Source organism: Henckelia pumila, chromosome 4, assembly GCF_033568475.1.
Source record: "Henckelia pumila isolate YLH828 chromosome 4, ASM3356847v2, whole genome shotgun sequence".
Taxonomy (NCBI): Eukaryota; Viridiplantae; Streptophyta; class Magnoliopsida; order Lamiales; family Gesneriaceae; genus Henckelia; species Henckelia pumila.
The window spans coordinates 2,367,949-2,394,783 of record NC_133123.1 but is presented as its reverse complement, the minus strand read 5'-3'; the positions used below and the strand labels follow the sequence as shown (position 1 = coordinate 2,394,783).

At 35.4% G+C, this 26,835-nt stretch overlaps 3 protein-coding genes across 3 annotated transcripts; 2 read left to right on the top strand and 1 right to left on the bottom strand.

Moving 5' to 3' along the window:
- Positions 1-1,929: 1,929 nt before the first annotated feature.
- LOC140894373 (NAC domain-containing protein 86-like) lies at positions 1,930-3,351 on the bottom strand. Its single transcript, XM_073302883.1, has 4 exons — positions 3,195-3,351; positions 2,803-3,080; positions 2,382-2,723; positions 1,930-2,136 (listed from the first exon to the last, which is right to left on the bottom strand). The coding sequence occupies exons 1-4, from the start codon at positions 3,349-3,351 to the stop codon at positions 1,930-1,932; spliced, it is 984 nt and encodes a 327-aa protein (XP_073158984.1).
- Positions 3,352-5,087: 1,736 nt separating this feature from the next.
- LOC140866857 (uncharacterized) lies at positions 5,088-6,342 on the top strand. The gene is made up of 2 exons (XM_073271915.1): positions 5,088-5,288; positions 5,997-6,342. The coding sequence occupies exons 1-2, from the start codon at positions 5,088-5,090 to the stop codon at positions 6,174-6,176; spliced, it is 381 nt and encodes a 126-aa protein (XP_073128016.1). The 3' UTR covers positions 6,177-6,342.
- Positions 6,343-8,912: 2,570 nt separating this feature from the next.
- LOC140864827 (nuclear-pore anchor) lies at positions 8,913-26,758 on the top strand. Its single transcript, XM_073269211.1, has 34 exons — positions 8,913-9,459; positions 9,547-9,693; positions 9,973-10,071; positions 10,629-10,757; positions 10,878-10,970; positions 11,093-11,158; positions 11,923-12,012; positions 12,160-12,237; positions 12,746-12,855; positions 13,540-13,660; positions 13,850-13,942; positions 14,473-14,521; positions 15,345-15,448; positions 15,549-15,617; positions 15,796-15,930; positions 16,029-16,133; positions 16,221-16,334; positions 16,463-16,544; positions 16,646-16,689; positions 16,793-16,866; positions 17,694-17,796; positions 17,928-18,062; positions 18,138-18,236; positions 18,324-18,365; positions 18,444-18,497; positions 18,678-18,857; positions 18,954-19,001; positions 19,212-19,259; positions 19,681-19,755; positions 19,823-19,897; positions 19,984-20,168; positions 22,050-22,152; positions 22,928-23,044; positions 23,618-26,758. Exons 1-34 carry the CDS (start codon positions 9,154-9,156, stop codon positions 26,378-26,380), a joined length of 6,135 nt encoding a protein of 2,044 aa, XP_073125312.1. The 5' UTR covers positions 8,913-9,153; the 3' UTR covers positions 26,381-26,758.
- The last annotated feature ends 77 nt before the right edge of the window (positions 26,759-26,835 follow it).

The following is a 26,835-nucleotide window of genomic DNA, read 5'->3' as shown; positions in this document are numbered from 1 at the left end:
GTTCAGCTTTAATATATATATATATATATATATATATATATATATATATATATATATAGTTTATTATATAAAAAAAAATAATATTTTATTAAAATAAATATAACCATTTAAATTTACGAACGGACCGTTATAAAATAAAATTTGTAAAATATTTTATTTAAAGGGAAAATAAAAAGGTAGTAATGTTTTGTAGGGTATTTGATTGTGTGATGTGAGATATTTGAGATATAGATATTTAATAAATGATGTTGGGTGTTGTGGTGTGAAATGACATGCACAACACATTTTTTTTAAATGTTTTTTGTTTTTATATATTTTAAATTCATTCTTTTTAACTTTTTGTTTTCTTTTTTGTTTTACTTTTTTTATATATCATAATTTTTTTACTTTTTTTAAATATATATATATATTTTTATCTTTTCAAATTTTCTTGTTATAATTTATAATGACAATTTTTAGCATAACTGCACAATTTTTAGGTATTTTTTATATATATTTTATTTTATTTCAATTTTTTCAGCTTTTTGGGCTTTAGTTTCCATCTATCTTTAAATTCTTTTCAAAATTTTCATTTTTAAAAATTTTTAAGCCTATTTTTTTTTATATATTTTATATTCTTCCATTTTTGGGCTTTTAGTTTTCATCTTTCTTTTATTCCCTCTAAAAATTTTCATTTTTAAAATTTTTTTAGGCTATTTTTTTATATATTTTATTTGTTTTATTTAAATTTTTGGAATTTTTTTTTATTTTTTTTGGCATTTTGTTTTTCTTTCTTTTGGAAGGAAGACATAGTTTGTGTTTTATTTTTACTCAGTTTTCACATGTTTGATTATTCTTTTTTTTAGTCCTTTTTTCTATTCATTTTAAAAAAAATTACAACAGGGGAGGAGAATATTTGAATATAAAGCATTCGATTTTTTTGAACATTTGTATTTCAATTTTTTAAAATTGTTTGGTTACCAAATTTATTTATTTTCAAAGTAAAACATATAATTATTTATTTTTGTTTCTATATTGACATATTTAATCAATTGGTATATTATTATATTATATATTGTAAAAAGATAAATTATAACAAAAAAATTGATACAAGAAAAATTGAAAATATAAAATAAAAATAAAAAATTAGACTGTATTAAAAAAAAGGTAAAAAAAGAAAACAAAAGAGAAGGTGGAATCAAAATATATAGAAAAAAAAAAAAAGAGAAATGTTGCTGTGGTGTGTTTTGACACCACAGCATCCCCTACTGTGGCAAGGGCCACAGTAGGGGATCCATTCCCCACTTATTGTGGGTGCCTTGCAAACTCCCTAATAAGCGAACACTCCAAGTGTACATTGCCATATTTGAATATGTGTGTGTATATATGGATCCCCTAATGTGGAGTACGTAGAGGATGCTGTGGTATCAAAATTATAGCAAGTTAATCAATTCTCAAATCTGAAATATATTGGTAGGAGCATGGGCCTTTGTTAATTTTTTTTTTTAGGTTTAATTTTGTTCCATTTTGTTTTTTTCCTTTTAACAGCTCGGATTCCCCCCCCCCCCCCCCCTCCTTTTTTTTTTCTTACATTTAGTATAAACTTTTTCTGGTATTCATCAAGCTTCTAGAAATCACAAAATTTTATGTGGATATGGTTCAAAATACTATTTTGAGAAATAAATGCTAAGCTCCAAGATACGTTTGACATCTTGAATTCCGGTTATGAAAGTAAATAAAACTTTCCAGAGAGAATAACACTAATAAATCAAATAAACATAGATTCCCTAGGCCATGTATCCATATATATATATAGATATATATATATATATATCCTCTGTTTTCAAATAACTACCTTTTCAGTTTCAATATTACAATTAGTATGATTATAATGAGGGGGAAAAATTAAAGAAATTCACTTGCTAGCTGCTCGCACGCATGTCTTGGTGATTAATTTTGGTAGCTGAAGTTGTTGCATATGGAAAAAATATCTTCCAATGTTGTCGCCGTGGTCCGGAATCTGTCGCAACTCATATACTCGCTAATCGAGTTCGCCGTTGCTAAATCAATTTCAGGGAAGTCCTCAAGGGCTAATGGTGGACAAGGAGTTTCCACTTCCATACCAGCACTGTAAATATTGCTTGGAATCCTCGCATCCTGCATGGACGTACATCAAATTATTTTATGAATCGGCCAAAGTGTTGAAGTGGTAAGGAATAAAGTGTTGGGGGATAGCATGATCATAAAAAGATGTTGAGTCCGTTGCCATAATTCTACTTTTGTAACTTTATACTAAAGGAAGACACTGCAGGCCCAACGAATCATTCCGGGGTACTATTTTTGGAACCTATCGATTAAATATAAGCTACGTACGTAACATTTCTTTATAACATGCTAATCACCTGAGATATGAAATTTGATATGTTGTCTAATTCTGGAAAATAAAATTGATTGGCCGAGCTGTTGACTTCATGGGATTTGAAGTAGTGAGGGAACAAATGGTCGTCGGCGGAAATCATCGGTGTCGTTGTCCCTTGTGTGAGCTCCGATGAAGAAGATGGATGGAATTTCGAACTCATTTCGTGGTCTTTAATGATGTTTTCGTCGTAAGCAGTTTCATCTCGGGAGGTTTCCGCGGAGGAGATATTGTCATAATTATCTCTCGACAATTGGTCGAGGGTCTCCTTCGGTTTGGGGACAATTACCATGTTCTTCTTGAATACCCTACAGAGTGCATAGGAATCCTGCACCGTCACATTTAATTATATATGATTCATCGACTATATATAAGATCATGAGTCGATGAATGAATATATATATTACCTGGAGGGGGGACTCGGCTCCTGAAGCGAAATGTAAGAGACGATACTCATGCATCACCCAATCAGTTCTAATGCCATGAGGTGCTCTCCCTTTGTAGTACACCAATGTCTTCTTCATGCCGACGGCCCGCTTCCCTGAGTGCACGGCCCGATCTTTTCCGGTGGCTTTCCAGTAACCGGCCCGGGTTGCCCTGTTCGTCCTCAAACCATTGGGATATTTCCTGTCTCGGGGACTGTAAAAGTACCATTCCATGTCTTTACTCGGCAACAATGATTTATCTGTTGAAATGTTATATATATTATGTTATAAAACAATTAATGCACATTTTAATTGATAGCTAGCTAGGCTGGGTTGAGATTATATGACTGAATCTGATCGATGATTATGATTACCTGGTAAATCCCACGGTTCACATTTATAGAGATCGACTTCTGGGATGACGTCGAGCTCGATGATCCCACCGCTGATTTTCCGATCGAGATAGTAGGCAACCAGCTCCTCATCCGTGGGATGGAATCTGAATCCTGGAGGAAGTGTCATTGCTCCCATAGTCTTGATTCTCGTTAATTTCTCTATGATGACCTTATAATGTGCAGGAATTGGAGGGATTAGTTTGGGAATTAAATGTCGAATTTATAGTATCGTCTCCAAGTTCCAACAGGATTGCATGGCACTAAAAGATATTTTTTATATTCTAGTGTCTTGTAGATACCCACTAGCGGTTAGGGGATTAAAGACATGCACAAAAGTAGACATCATCCCAATTTTTGTCTTTATGCATTATATTAGTTGGCATTCATTCACATTAGCTTTAGTAAACATGAGCTTTAGTAATCATCAGGCTCTATGTGTAGACTGTAGTTTTCTAATTTTAACTCCTATGGCCATTAAATTTTATTTCATCTGGCTGGCTATGTTAATTCTGATCAATGGGAGCTACGTGTGAGCGAATGAAATGTAAAATCTTGGAGAAGAGTTGTGTGGTCAAGTAATTAATATTTTATTTTTGAGATTTGGAGACTAATTAATCATTTTATTTAGTTAAAATTAACGTACATAGCATACATATACATATAATTGGAAGTATGCTTTACAAGATTCTGGGCTAGTAATGAATATGTGAAAACACAGAAGCTTCAATGCTTTTGTCTGCTCATTAACTAACAAAACTAAAGGGACCCGCATAAAGCCTGCCTGGCCCAACTCACCGACCCCTTCCCCACAACTCATCGTGTTAATTATTAAACAATCTATTGCAAAGCATGACTTGATGCCCTTTTCTTTTCTTTTCTGACAAATTTTAAAATATATTTGTTGCTAAATGTTAAACTATGTTGTATAATATATATTTGACAGTATTTCAATATTCCGAACCAAACCATTGCTCAAAACCAATATAGATCGTGTGAAATAATATTAAGTGGATCCAACATATGCACTTGGGAAATTAATGGATGCAAAAATTAAAAAAAAAGGTGGATGCAGAAGGAACAATACTACCTGGCTCCCCGTCATGGCTAACTTGCTTTTTACCTTTTGATTATTTTTTTTTATCCCTGTGAAATGTATGTGGTGTCCCACCATCCTCATTTACCCTACTTTTTATTTCTTTCCTTGAAATATAATTTTTCATAGACCAAATGACGAAATCATAATCATTGAACCCTATCTTTGACTGCTGGAATTAAAGACTGCCACCCTCTCCCTCTCCCCGCCCATTCACATTACGTACCAACTTGATCCAGATTTTCACTAGTTTGAGGGAATTAGTAACAACGTGGAATCTATAAGGCCATCTTGTTCTTTTAAAACTCGTGTTTCCCTCTCTACAATCTGAGTATTTTTATATTTTTTTTATCGTTAAAATAAGTTGTGCTGGGACTCTTTAATAACTTAGAAGCAACGAACAAAAATATTAATGGAATTGGAATATTAGTTCATTATATTGTTTTAATTAAGCTGGATAGTGGGACTAAACAAGTTTTGTTGATAAGATTAAGGCCCATATAGTGAGTCTCTTTTTTCTTTGCCGAAAGACCCTTTCTTTTGCGCCTTTGGACAACCGTCAAAAACCATAAACATTATTTTATATCTTAATATAAAATAATTGTCTACATCGACATAATCCAAAATCAATTCCATATTTTTTGTTAGTTTTGTTCATTGCGGGAGTCCATCCAAAGTAATTGGGCTTGTTTGTTGGACTACGCGTGGCCCAGCCCATTTCAATCCCATGCTTTAAAGAAACGAAATGGAAAAAGGTGGGTTGAAACTAAAGTGGGGGCATGTCGCTTCTGTGGGAGAAGAGCCAGACATGGAGATGGCTGGTCAGGAAGACAAGAGATTCCAAGCCTTTCTTCTTCGCCTTCGCCACCGTGTGCGGCGTCGTTCCGGGGGTGATTGGCTATTGTGTCATGCAGTTTACCAATTCTAGCAACCCTGAACTTGAAGCCAAGCTCCGCCAATCCGCCCGACCCGATTCCATGGTAACACCTCTGCTTCCCCTCGATCCCTTCAGGATTCTCCCTAGTTAAACAATCGATCGTGTGTAGATCCCTCTGCTCCATGATATGTAACGGGAAACATTAATTTTTATGCGTTTGATTCAGCAGTTAGTTGTGAACCCTATTCGATGTATTTTGTCCAGCATCTCTCCTGCTTTGAAATTCCCAGAAACCGTGTTAATTAGGTGAAATATTCAAAAAGAAAACATAGATTGTGCTGCACCAAGTTACATCTGTTTTTCAGGCCCCTGATTCTATGGATTTTTGGATAGATGATGCTAAAAATTTTGGAACCTGAAAAATTTAATCTCTCTTACTAGTGCAATCGAGCGTCGTCTAAGTTTAAATCATTTTACTATGTTACTTTTGGTGGCTTATATCGTTGACTATGTGCATTTTCATGTGATCTGATTATATGAAAACCTTATAGATCAAGAGTAAAATAATCTAATTGGATGGAGGAAATTAGATGTAATATCAGCCTTCATGAATTGCCTTGCTCAGTTCTCGTTGACTTTCGAAAGATATTGCATCACTTTCATTTAAGAGAAGTTGCAAATAGATGTCACATGGAATCTCATATTTATCTACCATCTAGTTTCCTTTTGCATCATCCCCTGATGATTACTGTCAAATATTGATCCATGTTGCATGCCAATGCCAAAATCTTGTGGGAATGGTGCTGATCAGATGATGGGTAGAGTTAATCAAGAACGGCTGGCCGAGTACCTGGCGGAACTGAAGAGGAAAGAGGACACAAACGACAGATATGTTGCTGCACTAAGGGGAGAAACACTTACTAGAAATCCCTATCAAAGAATTCAACAAATCCCCAAACCTAGTGGTGAACTTAGAAAGGATCAGAAATAGTGTGTGAGAAAGGTTTTTGATTCCCCTCGTGAGCGTTCACATTAAAAGTTTTTGCTTTGTTGAATCTGTTTGGAGATTTAGTAATTTCCGAAATAATTTTATATAACTACCCCAAATGTATTTCCGAAATAGTTTTTTCAAATATATTGAAATGATAATTTTATAATTCAAGTGTAATGTGTGATATGATGTGTAAATCAATGTGTACATGTACCATTTTCATATATAAATGACCAAATTGACTTTTTTGAGAAAAGAATATTTAAACTTCGATATTTAAGGTAAATGAATCTAGGGGTATAGAAAAATGAGCCAAATCTGACAATTCGATATGAGTCGATCCGAAAATATGAGTGTAGGACTATAGGGTTGAGGTTCTTTGGGTTTGGGTTGTACCCGAAAGCTAATCCCAAAAAACTAACCGGTTCGGCTCAATTTGGGTTGACCCGAGATTACACGAAACATTTTATTATTATTTTATATAAAATCAAGAAATATTTGATACATTTTTATGTATTGTTATGTTTGAAAAAAAATTATTATATCAATAACATATTTTCATTATCTGAAAATTTTTGATTTATTTATTTTTTGTAGCAAGTATATATTTTAAATTTTATGACACTATACTTTTAAATTTAAATAAATTGTATATAAACTTAAATTTTGTTATTTTGTGTTAAAACTAAATATTTCTGTTATTATTGCGTGTTGTGAATTTTTATTTAATGATTTTGTTGAAAAAAAAATCGAGTTGGTTGGTGTTGATCGGGTTAACAAGGTTCATGTTGACTGTTTTCGGGTTGGGTTTCGTGTTGGATTCGGTTGAGAAATTTTTAGCAATATCTTGTGCTAACTCGACACAAACCCATCGACCTACCTGAATTGACACCTCTAATCCAATATCACTGTCCTTCATTGCTTGCGATCTCTGTCCCTGGTACTGCCAAATTGTCGAAAAGTTGCTCTTGAAGTCTTCATAAATTGAATATTTCAGGAATCTTTATGTGGATCCTGTGACACCGTAAAATTTATTTTCCACTCCTTAATTGAATATTTTACACAATTAACCATTCTCATGTACCCTGTTACATTATCTTGTTTCACACAATAACCCGTGACAAATCAAACAATGGACTATTAAAATCGAACAAAAATTATGACAAATCAATGAAAAAACATCACAGCTCGAAGAAACTTAACCCTAAGGTGACTAGCTTCGTTGCTGACTTCAGTCTCTCCGTCTCTGGTCGTTGCTTGCTTCAGTCTCCTAGTTCATGGATTTCGGTGGTTTAGAAAGTGTTTTTGAGAGTTTTTAGGAAGCATTTGATACTTCTTAGATTTTAGCTACATGAAAGTGCTTTTAAAGGTTTATGAAGCCAAAAGTTAGAAACAATAGTGTGATATTTTTCAGCTTATGTTTTTTAGCTTAGAGTTTTAAATTACAAGTTGACATTTATATCCTTAAAATATTTATCATAATACATAATCATATACCTTTAATTTATTTGGCCTAATTTTATATCCTCGTATGAGTATTTAATAATTTCTTAGAATTATAAAATTTTAATCATATTTTGTTACAAAAGCATTTAGTTTTTAAATAATATTTTGTATTTTTATATAATTTGCAGTTTCCGAATTTTTTTATGCATATTTCTTGCATTTATACAAATTTTATCATTTTTTATATTTTATTATTATCAATCTTATATATTTTTCAAGAGTTCATATTATAAAACAATAAATTAATTTTGATACAATATTTATAATGTAATAATAATTATATAAATATATTTTTGATTGTGTGAATATCAAAATTTAAATAATTGAAAGAAATCAATTTTATATAGTTTAAGAGTATGACTGTCATTACCTAAAAATCAAGATTTGAGCAATTATTCTCCAAATACTCAAACTTTAACTTTTATAATCTTTAAAATTCCATTTCCAAATACTACTTACTTTAACATCTGACCAACTTTAAAATAATCTCAAGAAAAATCACTTAAAAATAAGTAAAAGCTCTCTAAAACACTCTTTCAGTGGTGATGAGATGGAGAATTCTAGGGACTATTTTTTTAAATGAGCTCTTTCAAATTTGGGAGTGGGAAAATGAGAACAAATTATACTGGAAGAATGAATGAGTTTGGTTTAAGAAGCCAAAAGAGAAAAAAATATTTTTTAAAAGTAAAATTGCTTATGTATCCAAATTGACCATAGATATGTAGTCAACAAAAGAATCTGGGCTAAATATTTTTAATACATTATGTCAATGTTATTTATTTATTTTTTAAATGAAGCTTGATTGGGGTCATTCTTCCAAGTATGTAAATTGGTTATAAGCAACTGGAAATTAAATTCAGAATGAAGCTTGATTGGGGTCATTCTTCCAAGTGTGTATATAATTAATGTTATAGAATTAATGTGGTAAATCATTGAGTCATTAGAATTAGATCAATGATCAGAGTAATAATCTTAAGGTAGATTGAGCCATTAGAACCGGAAAAAAAGTAAGTAATTTATTTTATATTTTTAAAAAAATGGATTCGGAAAAAAGTAAATTAAGAAAAACATTTTGTTAAATACTGAATTTGATCAATTGGGCCAAAAAAGAACTCAAAGTTTGTTACCTATTCCGATTGATGGGCTTTCAATCAGGGCTGCGCACTTTAAAGCCCAACCCACGTACATTTGTACGTTTTGAATCTCAGTTATCAAATACGACGCGCTAGTCTGTCTTCTCGCATTCCATTCGAATCCCATTTCCCTGGTTTCTTCAACACCAAATTCAATTCATTACTCGTCATAAAATTAACCACGATATATTTTTTCGATGCTCACGTGTAATTCTGGAAATCTTGGAACGAATTGTTTAGACACGAAAGAATTCCGCTGAAATTCTGAATAATTAGGGCAGAGTCCTTTTCCAATTGTTGAAATCTTTGGAAAAAAGAAATCAGGGAAAGGAAGAGATATGCCGTTGTTTCTGTCTGATGAAGAATTCCAGCGGCTATCTCACGACGCCTCTCTGGTGGCGGATAAGGCGGACGTTGTCATTCGTGAACTGTACAATCAACTCGAAACCGTTAAGGCAGAGGCTGATGCCGCCGCCATTACAGCAGAGCAAACTTGCTCTGTAATTGAGCAGAAATACGTTGCTCTTACAGCGGAGCTTTCCACCCTCCAATCACAACATTCGGAACTCATCACCGCCCTTGATAAACGTGATCTTGAATTAGGGCAACTACAATCAAACAAGCAACAATTCCTCCTCCAGTCTGTAAGTCTGCGTCTACTTATTATAATTATTTTTTTTCTTGTCTTGAACCCAGTATAATAGATCTCCTTTTGTTTGCATGCTAAAAAGGTTGAAAAAGATGGGTTGATTGAAAGATTGAAGCTGGAGGGGTCGGAGCTTCATAAATCAAAGAGGCAATTGATGGACATCCTGGAGCAGAAGGATTTGGAAATCAGCGAGAAAAATGCCACCATTAAGAGCTATCTTGATAAGATTGTACGGAATTGCTATAACCATTTTTATTTTTCCTTTGAAATTGTTTGTATTTGGTGGAAGTTTAATGCACCATATGTTCCTTGTTACTTTAAATATGTTCAATAAACATTGAAGGTTTTTTATCCCTACAGACACACAGGCATATCTTGATATATATTTTGTTTGTGGAAACTTTTGCTCCACCAACAATGTAGAGCAAGAAAATCTGTGATGCATCCTGACTTGGTGATGCTCAAATCACAATGTTGTTTAGTTAATCCATAACTGCCTTTTTTTAAGGTCAACTTGACTGAGATTGGGGCATCAAAAGAAGCACATCAAGGTGAACTAGAATCTGAATCGGCACGATTGAATGCTACAGCATCCCGCCTTTTGCAGGTAAGATGAATTTTTCTATTTAATCTCGATGGTTGCCTCATTTTTCGACAAACCACCTCAGAAATATGAATTTTTCTATTTAATCTCGATGGTTGCCTCATTTTTCGACAAACCACCTCGGATTTCTGATTTAAAGCACTTGCGCCTTAGGTGGATCTGCAAATGTATTTTTGTTAGGAGCATCTTGTATGATGCAGGATTTTTATTTCGTAATACATGAAGTTTTAATAATGACATTTTGCTGGATAACTTATCATTAGAGGGTTTGATGGGGATTAGTGAAATGCATGGCGCGCGCACACGCACATTTGTATGGACACTGGTTATAAATGTTTGTTCTGTATAAGTTTATGAAGCCATGAGTATTGCCTACTCCCCAGAGGAATGTAATTCTTCTGGGTTATTTTTTCCCATCATTTTCCATCAGGCTTTCTGCATCTGGATTTATATAATATAATGTTTGTATTTGTTGGTAAATTATGGAGTAAGATCTTTTATTTTCTTTTATCTCTTGCAAAACTAACATCAGTTCATTGTTTGAATTTGGAGCTGAGCAGGAAAAGGAGCTTCTTGAGAGGCATAATTCATGGCTAAATGAGGAGTTAACGGCCCAGGTGGACAGTGTTATCCAACTGCGGAAAGAGAAAGGGGAACTTGAGGCAGATATGTCTTCCAAGCTTGCTGATGTAAGAATCATTTTTCTGTTTCCTGTTTAACAATGACAAAGAATTTGTATTGCAAATGGTTTGGTTTTTTCTCATGAAAGTAGGGCTACAAACTTAGTAAGTTAATATTTTGTGATCCAGGCTGTAAGTGAATATAAACTGAGTGCTGACTCTTTGAAGTTTCATAAGGATAAAGTGAGTGAATTAGAGGAGAAGCTTGCATCCATGGAAGAGGTTTGTATGTTTCATGCTTGCGCGAGTTTTCTTGCATCTTACCTGTCCTTTCTGTTTAAATTGATGTGTAATTGATTTTCTTGTTGAATTTTACAATTTAGGCATTTATCTTGTTCCTATAGGAGATACTGTCAACTAAGAAGGAAGCTGCGGCAGCAGAACAGCGTTTTACTGCTGAAATTTCAACTGTATGTTTATCAACCTGTGGATGCTTCGAGAATTCGTTGTTATATTTAGTGCATCGACAGAATTCTGCAGTTATACTTCATCTGTCTGTATTTCATATTAGGATTGTGATTTGTGAAAGTTCATATTGTGCGGACTAAAAATGTTTGCATCGGCATGCGAATGATGTTAATTCCACACACAGACTTCTAAAACCATGGTCATGGCATCTGTCTTCTTGTATATTGTGTTTTGACATCAAATCTGACCAGAGTTTTTTTGTTCAATTTCATTCTAAGAAAGTGAATTGTTTTACGGTATAAAATTTATGATAATAAACTACTGCTCTTGTATTGTTTCGTGTATATGTAAGGGTTCAAGATCTTTTCTGTTATATGATGGCTTTCTGAGCTATTGAATTGGACGCGGTTGATATGTCCTTAGGTCCTTTCCTGAAAGTGATTGTGAAATTTTTTGTTGTTTGTGTTTAGTGTGGACAGTGGAACTAGAAAAAATTCATTTGAATATAAATGATGATATAGTATCGGATAGAGTATAGTGGCGTATAAGGATTCATATAGCTGAAGTGCTGAACCCACCTAGTGGGATAAAAGCTTGATTGTTGTTCCTTGTGTTTAATGTGGCCTTCTAGACAATCGAAGAATAGCAGTTTTAGCGTTCTTTGAATGTACTTTTGTTGTGCTTGCTACTTATGTACATGGAGAAATTCTTCGTGGTTTTGATATATCCCAGTGGGTTTATCTTTCAGTATTTTTGAAAAATATAGGTTACCAAACTCTTGGAGCTGTACAAGGAAAGTTCCGACGAATGGTCGAAAAAGGCTGGGGAACTTGAGGGAGTCATTAAGGCTTTAGAAGTGAGCTCTATTATTTTTATTTTGTTTGAATTTGAAACTATTAATATAACCCCGTGCTCATCCCCTGGCTAAATGTTTTGTGGTATGCTTTAATTGTGTTCTGGACACTTTTAAAATTCCACAATTTGTGTTGCTATGTCTGAGCAGACTCATTTAAATCAAGTGGAAAACGAACACAAGGAGAAGCTTGGGAAGGAAGAGTTTACAATGAAGCACATGGAAAGGGTATGACATATTCCATGGTCGCTTTTCTCTGTAAATATAAAACATCTTGGTAATGTTCTTATGTTATTTTTTCTACCAAAAAATATACTTTTATGTAAATAATTATAACCAACTACAATAATGCCAAATAAGCCAGGTCATAATTTTTTTCGCTTATATTTTTACTTTTATGTTTTGACAACAGCCGGCCCACCACCTAAAATAGGTGGGTTGGGTTGGCAATATCCCCACCTGCCGAAATGGTGGACTGCCCCATCCTGCCAAATTAGGCACAAAATTGGCTTAGACCCGCGTAGCGGCCGAAAGTATTTGTTTTGGGTTGGTGATTTCCCAACCCGCCAAAAAGGCAGGCATCGATATCTGTTTACGGCTTTTTGAAAACAAATGTTGCTAATTCTTTTCGCTAATTTGGTTTTATAGCTTTCACCAATTTGTCTGTTAAATTTTGGTCCAGGGGATCAGTTGTTATGTCGACTAATTATCAATCGTTTTCTTTTGCCCCTTACAGGAATCGACTGATTTGAAAGAGAAACTTCAGAATTGTGAAGCGGAACTAGAACGTTTGAGGAAAGAAAATGAGCTAAAACATCCTTCTCTGAGTGGTTTTACGTCCAACTCGTGAGTCAGATTGCATATTTACCACATATATTAATGAAAATATGGTTAACTTATTTTTCAGATTCTATGCTTCCATTGTTGGCATGGTCTATATAGTAGATTTTATCTCTTAGGCACGTTGTCATTGATGTTTTGGGTAGTACTGCTTTATGTTCTGTTCTTTTGCCCCTCCTTTAGGAAAAATAGATATTCTGAATATAAGGGGCCAACATAAATTTTCTGTTATGCAATTTCTTTTTCAGTGTTAGTGCTTCAATAAAGAGATTATTAGGATGATCATGTAGCATGGCTTCAGTACACTTGTCCAGGATTAATTTTCTTTATACAGCTAAATTCAGGATAAGAATCTTTTTGTTTTTAAAAGAAACTATTTGGAAGCCTATTTTGCGAAAGACTAGGGGTTGAACAAGCGGTATGATATGGGAAAACTCTTTTTATTTTTGTTATGGGGGTGACATTTTAAATTTCTAATGTTTTCCACATATCTTCACTACTCTATGTAATTTGTTATGGTTGAATGATGCCCTTAAAATTAAGTTGCCAGATTTGTCTATGCAAGTTGATATTCTTCCAATCCTCCTTAGTGACATATGTTCTTAGATGTTTCTGATAAAAAAAAAATGAAGACATATCTTCTTAGATGCCTTCTTTTTCTTTTTCATCTTTTTTTCTATTGAATGTTAGGTGGATGAACTTGGTTGATACCGGTGAGTTGGTTGAGGATGACCGAGCAATTGTACCAAAGATTCCGGGCGGGGTTTCAGGAACAGCGTTAGCAGCTTCACTCCTTAGGGATGGATGGAGTGTGAGTTGTATCTGTATAATTATTTCTTCTGTTGAATAAATTGCCTTGAAAGAGAGAAACTTTCACATAGTATCTCTTTTATGAGAAATGGATGGACATATCGGTGTTTCATTTTTATTTAATTGCTTTTTTGTTTTTGTTTTTGTTTTGCTTACTCTTGAAATAATATGATTCTCAACTTCCTCGTAGCTGGCCAAAATGTATGCCAAATATCAAGAAGCTGCTGATGCACTGCATCATGAGGAACTGGGAAGAAAGCAAACACAAGCTATCTTGGAGCGGGTATGCTTTATTGAACCATTACCAGAATCCTTGCTGCTAATTTGAAGTTGCAAATGCAAGTTTATTCGTTTCTTACCAAATAACTACCATTCTTTTGTTTTTGCGATTTTTCTGGAAGTACCAACTAGAACTTGCTTTTGGAAGGAATTGTTTTCTAATTTAGCAGCAAACAAGCTTTAGATGTTTATTTCCAAAAAAAAACTTTAGACGTTAAGGGGCCAAAATTTATTGGCTAGTGTCTGCTACTTCAGTTGGGTGATTAAATAGTTCAACTGTGGTAAACAATCTGAGTAGGTGCCCCAGGTGAATCAGATTTTCATTTTCTATCTCATTTTAGTTTAGCCATGCCAAAATACATTTTTTGTAAAATAATTTGAAGCCAGAGAGCATTGGCGCACTATCTAAGAATTACAAGCTTGTTGGTATTTGTCGTTACAATATATACATGGCATGTTGAGAATTTGCACGGAGTGATGATATTCCAAATACGATGATTCTTTTCTTGTTCAACCTTTCCCATTCTTTTGCAGGTACTTTATGAAATAGAAGAAAAAGCTGGGGTCATCATGGATGAACGAGGTCTGTTCTTCTTCTGGATTGTCTGTGTTTTAGAAAGTTTCGCATACTTCTTTCAGTGTTATTCTGCAACATACTATCATATGTGCCGGTATTATTTTTTTCCTTTTCGTGCTTCATTTCTATGTATTGGAAAACTAGTATGGTTCAACAATTCTTGAGCATTTTGTGAACATCAATAAGGTATTAATGAATAATGAGCCTGAAGCCCTTTATTCTGGGTGAATTTCTAGGTGTTAATCCTTATACTTGTGATTATATTGGGAAATAACAGATAAATTTGAAAACTATTTGAACTAAAGAATTTAAACATGATCAGCTTCCTTTTTCTGTTATCGTGCCATGATCAATTTATGGATGTTCTTTAGTTCATCTGATATTACCTTTTTCTAATATCCTGTAGGCTTCCATCTTTGACAGTTTGAGTTTTTGTTTGCAAGTTTTATGATTGATATTGATAGTAGCTTGAAAAGAAGTTGTGTTGCTAATGTTAGTTCATCGAGGAAAATATAAAACTAGATAAATTTTTCAGTTGTTTTCTGTGCACCAGTTGTTTGTATATCTTTAAATATTGGAATACGAATGTGTTTCTCTCAAACACTTTAAATGAGGTTGACTGGGCTTGTTAACCTTCTTGAGGAGCTGTTCATGACTTAGCTTTTTATTAGCAAGCACTTCTTTTGTACTAATTTGTTCGAAGAATGTATGAGGGAAAAGCCAGCATGATTTTTTTTTATATATGAGCAATGCTGTTATTATCTTATCTTTAGTTTGTTATCGTGATCGAGAATCTGAAAATAATAATTTAAGAAATTGTCTCTTCCAGAGGAACACGAAAGCTTGGTTGAAGCTTACTCCGCTCTTGACCAAAAACTGCAGCATTCTCTATCTGAACGTTCTGCTTTGGAGACAGAGATTCGAGAGCTGAAGGTTTGTTGGGTGTTGCCTATTTTTTTCGGTAACCTACCTAAGCACATAGGTTTTCATTTTGGGTGTTATTGTTGAGGGTGCGGCTCAAATTTTTTCCCAGGCTAGCTTGAAGAGGCAAGAACGTGATCGTGCTGTTGCTCAGAAGAAGATCGTTGAACTTCAGAAGCAGGTTTGATTCGAGAGGATTTCACTTTTTTATGCTTAAATCTCCAAATATAATGTCGGTGCTAAATGTAGTTTTGCTTAAGAATATTTTCAGATCACATATTGGGTGGCTTGTGGCATATGATTGGTTATATAACATGTTATATTTGTGATATTTTACACTTGCTTTCTGATTACCTCAGGTGACTGTTCTGCTGAAGGAATGTAGAGATGTTCAGTTGCGTTGTGGATATGTTGCCCATGATGATGAGATTATTACTGTTCCTGTGCAGTTAAATGCTGAATCAGATGCTGAAAGTATTTTATCCGCGAGGCTGGTAAATATTGTCCTGGTCCCTGAATCATCTTATGCGAATACCTTTTTGTTGACAAATCTCACAATTTTATATCCACTGATTTTATTAATTTCCTTCAGTTGACCTTCAAGGATATTAATGGATTAGTTGAACAAAATTCCCAGCTTCGGAGCCTTGTTCATGACCTTTCACAACAGATTGAGAAAAAAGAAGCAGAGTTAAAGGCATGATGATGTTTCTCTCTTTTATGGTGTGTTGAAATTCAGTTTTATTCGGACTACTACTGAGATTTTTATTTCTTGAATTTTCAGGAAGAGTATGAGATGGAGCTTCAGAAACATACAGCCGACACAGCATCTAAAGTTAATGCTGTATTACTAAAAGCTGAGGAACAGGGACAGATGATTGAATCACTTCATGCCTCTGTAAGTTTTGGTTTGTGCTTTAGAGGATCTTATTGTCCCTTTATGCATGTCATACTAGAAATAAATTTGTCATCATGTCTTGATTAAAGTGAACATATTTGGCAAAATTATGCTGCATGTGTAAATAGGTGGCGATGTACAAGAAGTTATATGAAGAGGGAGAGCTTAAACTTCGCACGGCTTATCATCTACCCATGGAAACAGCTCCAGGCAATTTTTTCTTTATCCTTTCATTCTAATTGGAAATGGACTTGCGATCATTCAAGTTTTTATCTTTATATGAATATATGAACGGTGCTATATTGTTGCAGAACTTGGAAGCCAGAAGGTCATACAATTAAGAGAAAGCAGTCTTGTATGTTTCTATTTATGTGCATGGATATCAATATGACAATATATGCACGATCTGTCTGTTGCTATGTGATCTTTGTAAACTCATTATGTTTCTTGCTTCACAGGAATCGTCAAGTAAGATACCAGAACAAACTTTTGAGCGTGGGAAAAGTCTTGAGGAAGAGTTATCAAAATCCAAGTAAGCTGCTGCTTCGTTTCTGCTTTTCCATTTCTCTCTTCTCCTAGTCCTTTGTGGCTAGGGGTGAGCATTAATTTTCTTAAACCAAATTATCCGACCTAACCGAATTAATTCGGAAATTTGGTTTTAATTTCCAAAAATACTGGTTCCGTTTCAGTTTTCGATTTAAAGAAAGCGGTCAACGGTTATTTTTTTAAAATAATATTATTTTTATGTTACTAAATGATATTTATAGTGACAATTTATTTTTGTTGTGGGCTGTGGCCTTCAGCCTTTACATTCTTGTTGGCTTTAGCCTTATTTATTTATTTAGGCTGTGGCCTTCAGCCTTTACATTCTTGTTGGCTTTAGCCTTATTTATTTATTTATTTATTTATTTATTTATTATATTTAGCTTTTAAAATCGGTTTCCGAATAAACCCTTTTTGGTTCGGTTTTGTTCAGTTTTCACCAAATCGATTCAGTTTCGGTTTTATCAAAAAAAGTCAGTTCGGTTTTATATTGCTTAAATTCCTTCTTTTCACTGTATTTTTTTCGAAATAACTGTTGAATTTTGAGGCATCTGAAAGTTGAAGTAATATGCTGTTGGTTTGGGACATACCTTGTCTAAAGATAGATATTTATGTATTTTTTTAATTTTGATACTGATTTCCTCTAACCATCTAAGCTTGTTATAAGCAATGTAGATTTGGATTCTGCAAATGCAGTGAAAAACTTTATTGTACATTAGTTTCTATTCCACTGTCATTTATAGTTCCATTTGAAGTAGTAACCCGTCCTCGTGCTCCCAAGTGACTTCACTGTTGTGTATTTGTTGTTTAAATCAGGAGTGACCTAATATCACTTCGAGCTGAGTGTGATAAACTATCTCTGGAAGCACAATTTTCCAGAGAAAAACTGGCCAGATTCATGAAGGAATTTGAGCATCAGGTTTATTTTGAAGCAATATTGTGGGCTATGGCGTGGGGGGGTTGTAGAACATTACTTTATGCCTTTACTTTAGGGTATATGAATTTGCTTAAGCTCTTTGTTTAACAGTTATAGCTTGTGTGTTTTGTCAGAGAGAAGAACATAATAAAGTCATAGCTAGAAATGTTGAATTCTCTCAGTTAATAGTTGACTATCAGAGAAAAGTACGTGAAAGTTCCGATTCTGTAAATGACTCCAACGTACTTTCCCGGAAGTTAACAATGGAGGTGAATTTTTTTCTCTTTCTTGAAAACTAATATATATCATGCAATTGTAATTACGTGTTTTATATGGTTGGATAGGTTTCAATATTGAAGCATGAAAAGGAAATATTGCAGAACTCTGAGAAGAGAGCTTTTGATGAAGTTCGTAGTTTGTCGGAGAGGGTTCATCGTTTGCAGGTCTTCAATTCTAAATAAATAATCAGATGATACTTCCTTTAAATGTTGATTCTTCCTGTTATTTTAGATGTTTCTATCTTTGTATAGGCCAGTTTGGATACCATACAAAGTACCGAGGAAGCCCGTGAGGTAGCATGCCTTCCTTTGAATTTATACTCTTTCTAATGAGTCCCTTGCATGTTAATTGTTTATTTTTTCATGGATTAGGAGGCCAGAAGTATTGAGAGGAGGAAGCAGGAAGAGTATGTAAAAAAAATTGAGGTATTTTTCCCCTTGTTTCTCATCATATCTGAGTTCTGACTCGTAGATGAAATAGTTCTGGTGTTTGATTCTAGCAAGCATGCACATCTGATCTTTGAGAGGCTGTCCGATTTATCTCCAGATGTGCAACCTTGCACACTCCTTTGTTTATTAATGTGTTGCAAAATAATGCTAATGCAGCGAGAATGGGCTGAGGCAAAAAGTGAGCTTCAACAAGAGCGAGATAATACTCGTAACATTGCACTCGAGCGTGAAAGCACCTTGAATAATGCCTTTAGACAAGTTGAAGAATCAAGAAAAGAATTGGCCGGTGCGTTGCAATCCGTAGCAGCTGCGGAGTTGAGGGCTGCTGTTGCAGAGGTCTTTAGATAATTAAGATTCTAGTAATTCTATTTTAGCTTCTACTTGGTAATTGAGCAAGGAATTTTAGTTGACTAGTATAAGTATTTTATCCAGGCTCGTTGTGCTGATTTGGTGAAGATTATGGAACCTTCTAGAGTGAAGGTAATGTCTTGGAAATTTTGCTTTGTGGTAGCATTTAATCCTATTGTCCTCAAAGAAGAATCTTATATGTTTTGGGTTTAATTTTGTAGCGAATAATGTTTATCTTCTATCCTGGCTGCTATTCAGCCTATTCTTATATTTAATAATAATAATTAATAATTAATAATAATAATTAATATATTGACGTATATGCTTTACTCTATGCTTCAGGATTCTGACTGTGTCAAAGGTGATCCATCCTCTTCTGCTAGTGAAAAGGTAAATTATGAAAATTAACTGAAGTCAAATAGTTACTACTTTCTCACTCTGAATCCTTTTTATGTCTTTCCATTTTTCTTTATCCTCACGCGAGATTGCATCTCCCCTTTCCAAAGCTAGAAAAAAAGTGCAGAAAGAGTTTGTCCTCACATGAGATTGCCTTGGCTATTGACTTGTTAATTATGCTAGTGTTATATTATATCTACCTGTTATAATCTGTCGTATTTACTTCATTCTGATTCTCTCCATCACATTGTTTCACAATTTGTCTTTTCCATTTCACTTTGTGCCATAACTTGTGGTTGGACATCTCCAAAAATATTAATCAATGTTTTTATGAGAGATTTTCTCTTCAATTGGCTGTGATTAAATGAGCTTTTATATTTTTATTTTAATTTATGTCGTCTCTGTTATGCTTCAGATTTTGGCAAACTTCCGTGAGGAAATTGAAAAACTGAGAGGGGAGGCACAGTCTAGCAAAGATCACATGCTTCAGGTATTTGATTTTCATATCTGCGCCATTGGTTCCGTGTAGTCTCCACTGAATTTCATTTGCTTTTCAGTATAAAAGCATTGCTCAGGTAAATGAAGCAGCCCTCAAACAGATGGAATTGGCCTATGAAAATTTTAAAACTGAGGTATTACTGATGTGCATTGGGTTTGATAGAACTCATCGATCAATGATATGATTCGCGATGCATTTTTAATATGCTGTGCATCGCAGGCCAATGATGTGAGAAAATCTCTTGAAGCTGAGCTTCTTTCACTTAAAGAGCAAGCCAAAGAACTTGAAAATGAATGCAAATTGAAGATTGAGGAGGCAATTTCTGCATCCACTAGGAATGAAGAAGCTCTTGCTGGTGCTTTGTTTGAAATTTCCAGTCTGAAAGAAGATTGTGCAGTTAAAATGTGAGTTTCTTGGCCTCAAGTAAAGTTGTTGTGTGACGGACTCTAATATTAATGGGCTATAATGCATTGGTCTAGGCCAATGTTTTATAGCCCGTGAAAATGTTTCCAAAACAAGCCCGAGTCTCAAGACCTTGGACGTGAGTACATTCTGTTATTTTGTTACTAGAGTGAGACTACTAGTTTGTCTAGGGTCAAGCGGTGAGCACACTTGTACGGACGGTTACTTTTGGGAAGCATTCATATTAATATTTTTTTTGATAAGAAACACAAATATTATTAATATAATATAGGAGTTACAATTATAGGTGGACCAACACGAAAGCTCTAATGTCTCTCTAGTATTATGCTAACTCAAAATCAATCTCCAATCCCTATACAAATCTAAGGTTGAAAACGATTGGAAATCTTTTAAGATGTGTAACCAAGCTGCAACTCTCAGCTTTATCTTGTCCCAAATTTCCCCAGTTGAACCTTCCTTGTCTTCAAATATCCTTCTGTTTCTTTCCAACCATACAATCCAGCAAACGCAATGAATTATGACTGCCCAAAGAATTCTCCCTCTTTTACCCAATGAACACCCCAAATCTGCTGCAAACATATCCTTCGTGGACTTCTGTGTAACCCACATCAATCCTAGTTCCCTCAACGCTAACCACCATAAGGACATCGTGTAAGGACAATGAACCAACAAATGGTCCCGAGTCTCTACCGCTTGCTTGCATAGTACAAACCAGTTTGGATTTAAATGACATTTCGGAAACCTCCTTTGGATCACTTCACAAGTCGGCAGCCTACCCAACGCTGTAGTCCAAGAAAAAACCTTTACCTTAGACGGGATCGGTGCTTTCCAGATGGCTTGAAAAAGATCAAATTTTGGAAACAAAGATTCAGGAAAAAAAGAGTCAAAGAAAGATTTCACTGAAAACTCTCGTGAAACATCCTACTTCCTTAACCTCACATCCTCACCCCCCTCCTGTAGCGAAACACTGTCTGAAATTCCCAATAATCTGCTTAAATCATCCATCTCCTCCTCTCTCAGATCGTGCCTAAGATGCAAATTCCAGGATAAAGAATTTAATGAAGAAGAATAATCTCTTAAAAGAAAGAATGAAATGGGCTTATTATGAACTCGAGAAATTTGAAAAAGCGCTGGGAAAAGAATTTTAAAAGATGATACCCCTGCCCAACAATACTCCCAAAATCTAACTTTATCTCCTCCCTTGACTACCAACCTCACTGATTGGATAAAAGCCGGATGAATCCTAGAGATGAACTTCCACGGGCTCCTGAACGTGTTATTCCTTGCTAAACCCGCATCCCATCCGTTTTCTTGCATTCCGTATTTGCTAACTACAATCCTCTTCCACATCGTATTCCCCTCCTTTGAGAATCGCCACCAACATTTACCCAACAAAGCTTTATTCCTCAATACCATATTGCCAATTTCCAAAGCCCCCCTGGTCCTCGGGATGTTAATCTTGTCCCATGCTACCAAATGGCAGTGTTTATCTCCGTCTGGCCCATCCCACAAAAAATCCCTCATTTTCTTCTCCATGGATTCTGCCACCCCCTTGGGAATTCTGAACAGTGATAAGTGATACAACCGTATTGCGTTCATGACTGCCGAAATCAGAGTGAGTCTTCCCCCTCTCGATAGGAAAGCTTTCTTCCAACTTGCTAACTTTTTTGACATCTTAAACAACACCGGTTCCCAGAAAGAGGCCTTTGTAGGACTTCCTCCCAGAGGAACTCCCAAATACTCGGTTACCTTATTTTTCCGTTTACATATTCAGTTTTTCCCCCCGTTGTGCATTATTTCATTTGTAGTTGCAACATATAGTTTGTTCTGTCTTAGATTTTTGTGTTCTTGTACTGCGCCAGGTCACAAATCTTGTTGATGGAATCACAGTTCTCTACTCTGAAAGAAGATTTGGAGCAGGAGCATCGACGGTGGCTTTCTGCACAAGCGAATTATGAAAGACAGGTTGTCAAAAGATACTTTACATTTCTAATCTTATTGTTTACTCGTGACTAGTGATTTAGCATTAACTTGCTAAAAGCTTATCGAAATGTATGTGTTACATACTTCAGTAAAAGTATAATAGCAATTGAAGAGGTGCTCAAAATATTTCTTGTCCTGCTTATTTACACTGGTTTTGGGGGATATTTTGTTTCTGATCTGGTGGAATTTATTGACATTGGTTTTTGGAGGATATATGGTTTCTGATATTGTGAGCGATGTAATTGTAAATTTGTGGTTGGTTCAGAATTCAGATAGAGTTTTCATGATGCCAGTTAACTAGTCATCACACTTGTAAACATCAAAAGTCACTTAGGAAAATGATTGTTAAAGACTTCATTGAGGTTTTGGCACCAGAATGAAGTAAGACACATTAACGCTGTTTGTGCAGTGAAAGTACAATTTTAAGGTAAACACAAGTTACTTTTCACCATGTAATAATAGACTGTGTTTTCTGGGATTTAGGATGAATTCAAATTGTTGGTGTCAGCATTTAAGATATGGTTTCTGTGGGATTCTTGTGTCTTGTCTAATCGAATTTGGTTTTCACCTTTTTAAAAGGTGAATAGAACATTAGAACCCTATCGATCCTCGTGGTTTTTGTTATATTTTGAACTGATTATTATATATGTCCCGTTTCTGGTGGATGACATGCGTAATGCGTTTGTTCAGTTATGCTGCAAAATACAGAGCTGTTTTACCAGGATTTTTTTTTAATTAGTGTGCGCATTTTTTTCAGGTTATTCTACAGTCGGAAACAATACAGGAGTTGACTAAAACATCACAGGCATTGGCTTCATTTCAAGATGAAGTATCTGAGCTCCGCAAAGTGGCAGATGTGCTAAGAAATGAGAATGTAATTTCTTACCCTGTAGTACACTTATCTTATTTTTATTTTTATTTTTTTTACATATTTTACTTGCATTATCGTGATGTACACGAAAACACTAGAAAATTTAGGTTAGAGATGTTGGATCTTATGCTTTAATTAATGTTATGTTAGATATTTTAAAATTGAATATTGTATTAGTTTTTCAAGTATAATATATTAATACAAATTGTATAAGACGCTGAATGAGAATGATGAATTTAAACTAAAAAATGCTTCCGGGACATCCACATTCATTGGAAGAGATTTTGAAATATAATGTTAAAGGTTTGAGTGATACATAGCAAAAAAACTTCTATCTCTATGATGATATTTTGAGAGAACTAGAGGGATCAATAATGATTAGGTTTTGAATACGAAGTGTGTGATTTTTAGCATTCTGTACTGTGTTTATTTATTGAAACTGAGAATGCAAGCGCAAGGAGAGATCCTGCGTAAACATGGTCTTCGGCATTTCTTCTGAGCTGGCTTCTCTTGTATTAATCTGCAAATTTTTTCTTGAGAAACATGTAATGACACTTTAAATTGTTGTTTATACAGAATGAGCTGAAGTCAAAATGGGAGACAGAAAAGTTAGCTCTGGAAGTTTATAAGAATGTGGCTGATAGTAAATACAACGAAGTCAATGAGCTGAACAAGATCTTGCACAGTCACCTTGAAGCCTTGCACATCAAATCAGCTGAGAAAGAAAGAGGAATAGCGTCTGGAAGCACTTCCCAGACTTGTACTGATGACGAGGGGTTGCAGAATGTTATGAATTATCTCCGGCGGTCAAAGGAAATAGCCGAAACAGAGATTTCTTTGTTGAAACAAGAGAAGCTTCGATTGCAATCACAGCTAGAGAGTGCTTTGAAGTCGGCAGAGGATGCACAAACATCACTTCAGTCAGAGAGAGCAAAATCTCGATCCTCGTTATTCACGGAGGAAGACTTCAAATCTCTCCAACTTCAGGTTAGAGAGCTGACACTACTTCGAGAGAGCAATGCACAGCTCAGAGAGGAAAACCGGCATAATTTTGAAGAATGTCAGAAACTCCGTGAAGCATTTCAGAAGGATAAGAATGAAATTGGCAATTTGGAGAAACTTCTTCGAAACAGAGAATCTGATTTGGAAGCTTGTAGAAAAGAAATTGATGTGCAGAAGATGGAAAAGGTGCGTCTTGAAAAGAGAATTAATGAGTTGGTAGAAAAGTGCAGGGATGTTGATGTTAATGATTACAATCACTTGAAAGAATCTTCTCAGCTGATGCAGTCGAATTTAAGAGAGAAGGATGCACAAATCGAAGAACTTAAGAAAAAAATGTCTGAGAAACAAGATTTAGCGTCACATTTAGAACAGGACCTTGCCATGTGCAGAACAGAATTGAATGAGAGAGATACCAAGATTAGTCAACTTTTGCAATCTGAGGCTTCGCTGAAATCTGAGGCTGAAAAACATAAGCGATTAAATATTCAGGGAAGGAGGAAATTCGAAAACCTATTAAAGGAGAAGGAAGATCAAATCAAAGAGATGCAAGTGCAGGTTAAACAATTAGAAGATGCCAAACAGGCTAAAAGAAATTTAGGGGACTCTGCAGTCGAACAATCTCTGAAAGAAAAAGAGAAGGAGAAAGACTCCAGAATACAAAGTTTGGAGAAGGCATTGGAGAGAAACAGAGAGGAATTGAGGAAGGAGAAAGAAGACCATCTCAAAGAAAAAGAAAGAAGTCAGAAAATTCGCAAAACAATTCTTGAATATCGTGACATCGTCGAGCAGCAGAAGGTTAAGCTCCAAGAAGAGCTAAACAATCATAAGGAAGCTCTGAATGCACTCCAAGATGAAGTAGAGAAACTAAAGGGCTCTGGAGGCAGTCAATCTGTGGTTCAACAACTTTCCAGTACCATTTTGGATGATATGTCATCGGTATACTGCCAATCTGTAGAAAATTTTAAACAGGTTGTGCAACCAGCTTGTGATGAACTTGAATCTGCCAGCGCTAAAGATGCTTTGGCTCCCTCTCTTGATAATACGTCAGCTGTTGGAGCTTCAACTGGTCAGTCAATAGTGGCAATGTCCCAAATCCCATCAGTTTCCGCTTCTACCGTTGCTTCAAGAACTGTGGAAGAGAAAGAGAGAAGATTTGGTTTAGGAAAGGTGAATGCTAGAACAGGAAGGAAACTTGTCCGTCCTAACATTACGAAACCTAAACATACTCAAGGTGATGTGGACATGTCGGAAGCAAACGAGATTAATCCCTTGTTATCTTCACAGACTGCAGAAACTGAAGAAATTGCAAACGTGCTAACGGCACCCCTCGTACGGAAGCGCTCATCAGCATCAATTTTATCTGATGTGCAGGAGATGCCTGTTTCAGAGGAAGCAATCCCTGATATGGCAGCTCCTGTGCTGAAAAAGCCAAAAGGTTCAGAGAGCCTACAAGATGGTGGTGAAGAAAAGCCTGCTTCTCCTTCGAAGCTTATTGAGGTTGTATTCACTGAAGAATCATCTGATGATGTGGTAAAACTTCGGCAAAGTGTTAATGAGGAACTGGTTGATGCAGAAAAGGATGAGTTTGAAAATGTAGAGGAGCAGATTGAAGAGCCAACAGTTGATGAACAGATTCAGCCAGATCCAGCGAATGAAGCAGGAGCAGGTGAAGTTGCAGATGAGAAATCGGACAAACCAAGTGAGGCTGTCCAGTCACCGGAGCTATTGAGAGATCAAATCGAACAAGACGTCCAGCAAATAGTAACAGAATTTGGCTCTGATATGGAAGAGGGAGAGATGGTTGCGGACTTGGTGGATAATGATGGTGATAGCTATATCCCGGGATCTAGGCAACTTCTGGCTGAGCAATCGGCAGAACCAGAAAATTCACCAGGAATGGAACCCTTTGTTCCTGTAACCTTTGATGTTGGGGAGATTGATCCTCCCCTGACTCCAGAGGAGAAGAATGAAAGTGGTGACGCAATTGGAAATATTGTTGAAAATTCAGATAAGCATAATGATGGAAGCGAAACAGGAGGAGAAACTGATCAGTTTTCTGGGGCTGTAGCTACTACCACGGAAGAAGCATCAAGTAGCAGTTATGTAGATCCTGTGGCTTCTGAACAAGGTGATACTGGAGGGAAACCAGTATCACCTCTGAATAGCAGCAGCTCAACTACCATTAATTTAACGGAGAGGGCAAAGGAAAGGGGACAAATAAGACAGTCAAGCAGAAACACTCCTTCCCCGAGCGGAACTCAGGGCAGATTAGTTCGTTTTCGTGGTGTTCGAGGCCGCAATGGACGAGGACAACCCCGTGGTCAGGGAAGCTTGTAGTTTTGTCCTGGTTCTCTTGCTGATTGTTCCTAGGTTTGATGCTGGAATGTTAAACATCCGATTTTAAGGGCTGTTGGAAATTACTTTTGGTTATTGTATTCGTTTATGATGATGGTTGATGCAGATGCACAAGGAACTTTCCTATAATCCGAATTTTGCCCTAGAAATGTTTTTGATATTATATTTAGATTTGTTCTTTAAAAGAAAATCTGGGAAGATAGAAACCCTGTTCATGTCCCTTTCCAAATATATTGTTCCGTTTAACTGATGGCCATACATGTTTATATCCGCAACCACTCTTCTGAGTTGAAGCCGGTCTGGGTCTTATGCTTGATGTAAATTTGGATAATGAATTTTTATATTGAAATTTTTAGTTCATTTATGTAATAATAATAATAATGTTTATATTTGGAATACAATATAAGAATTTTGCAAGTGCTTTCTGATACCGCTAG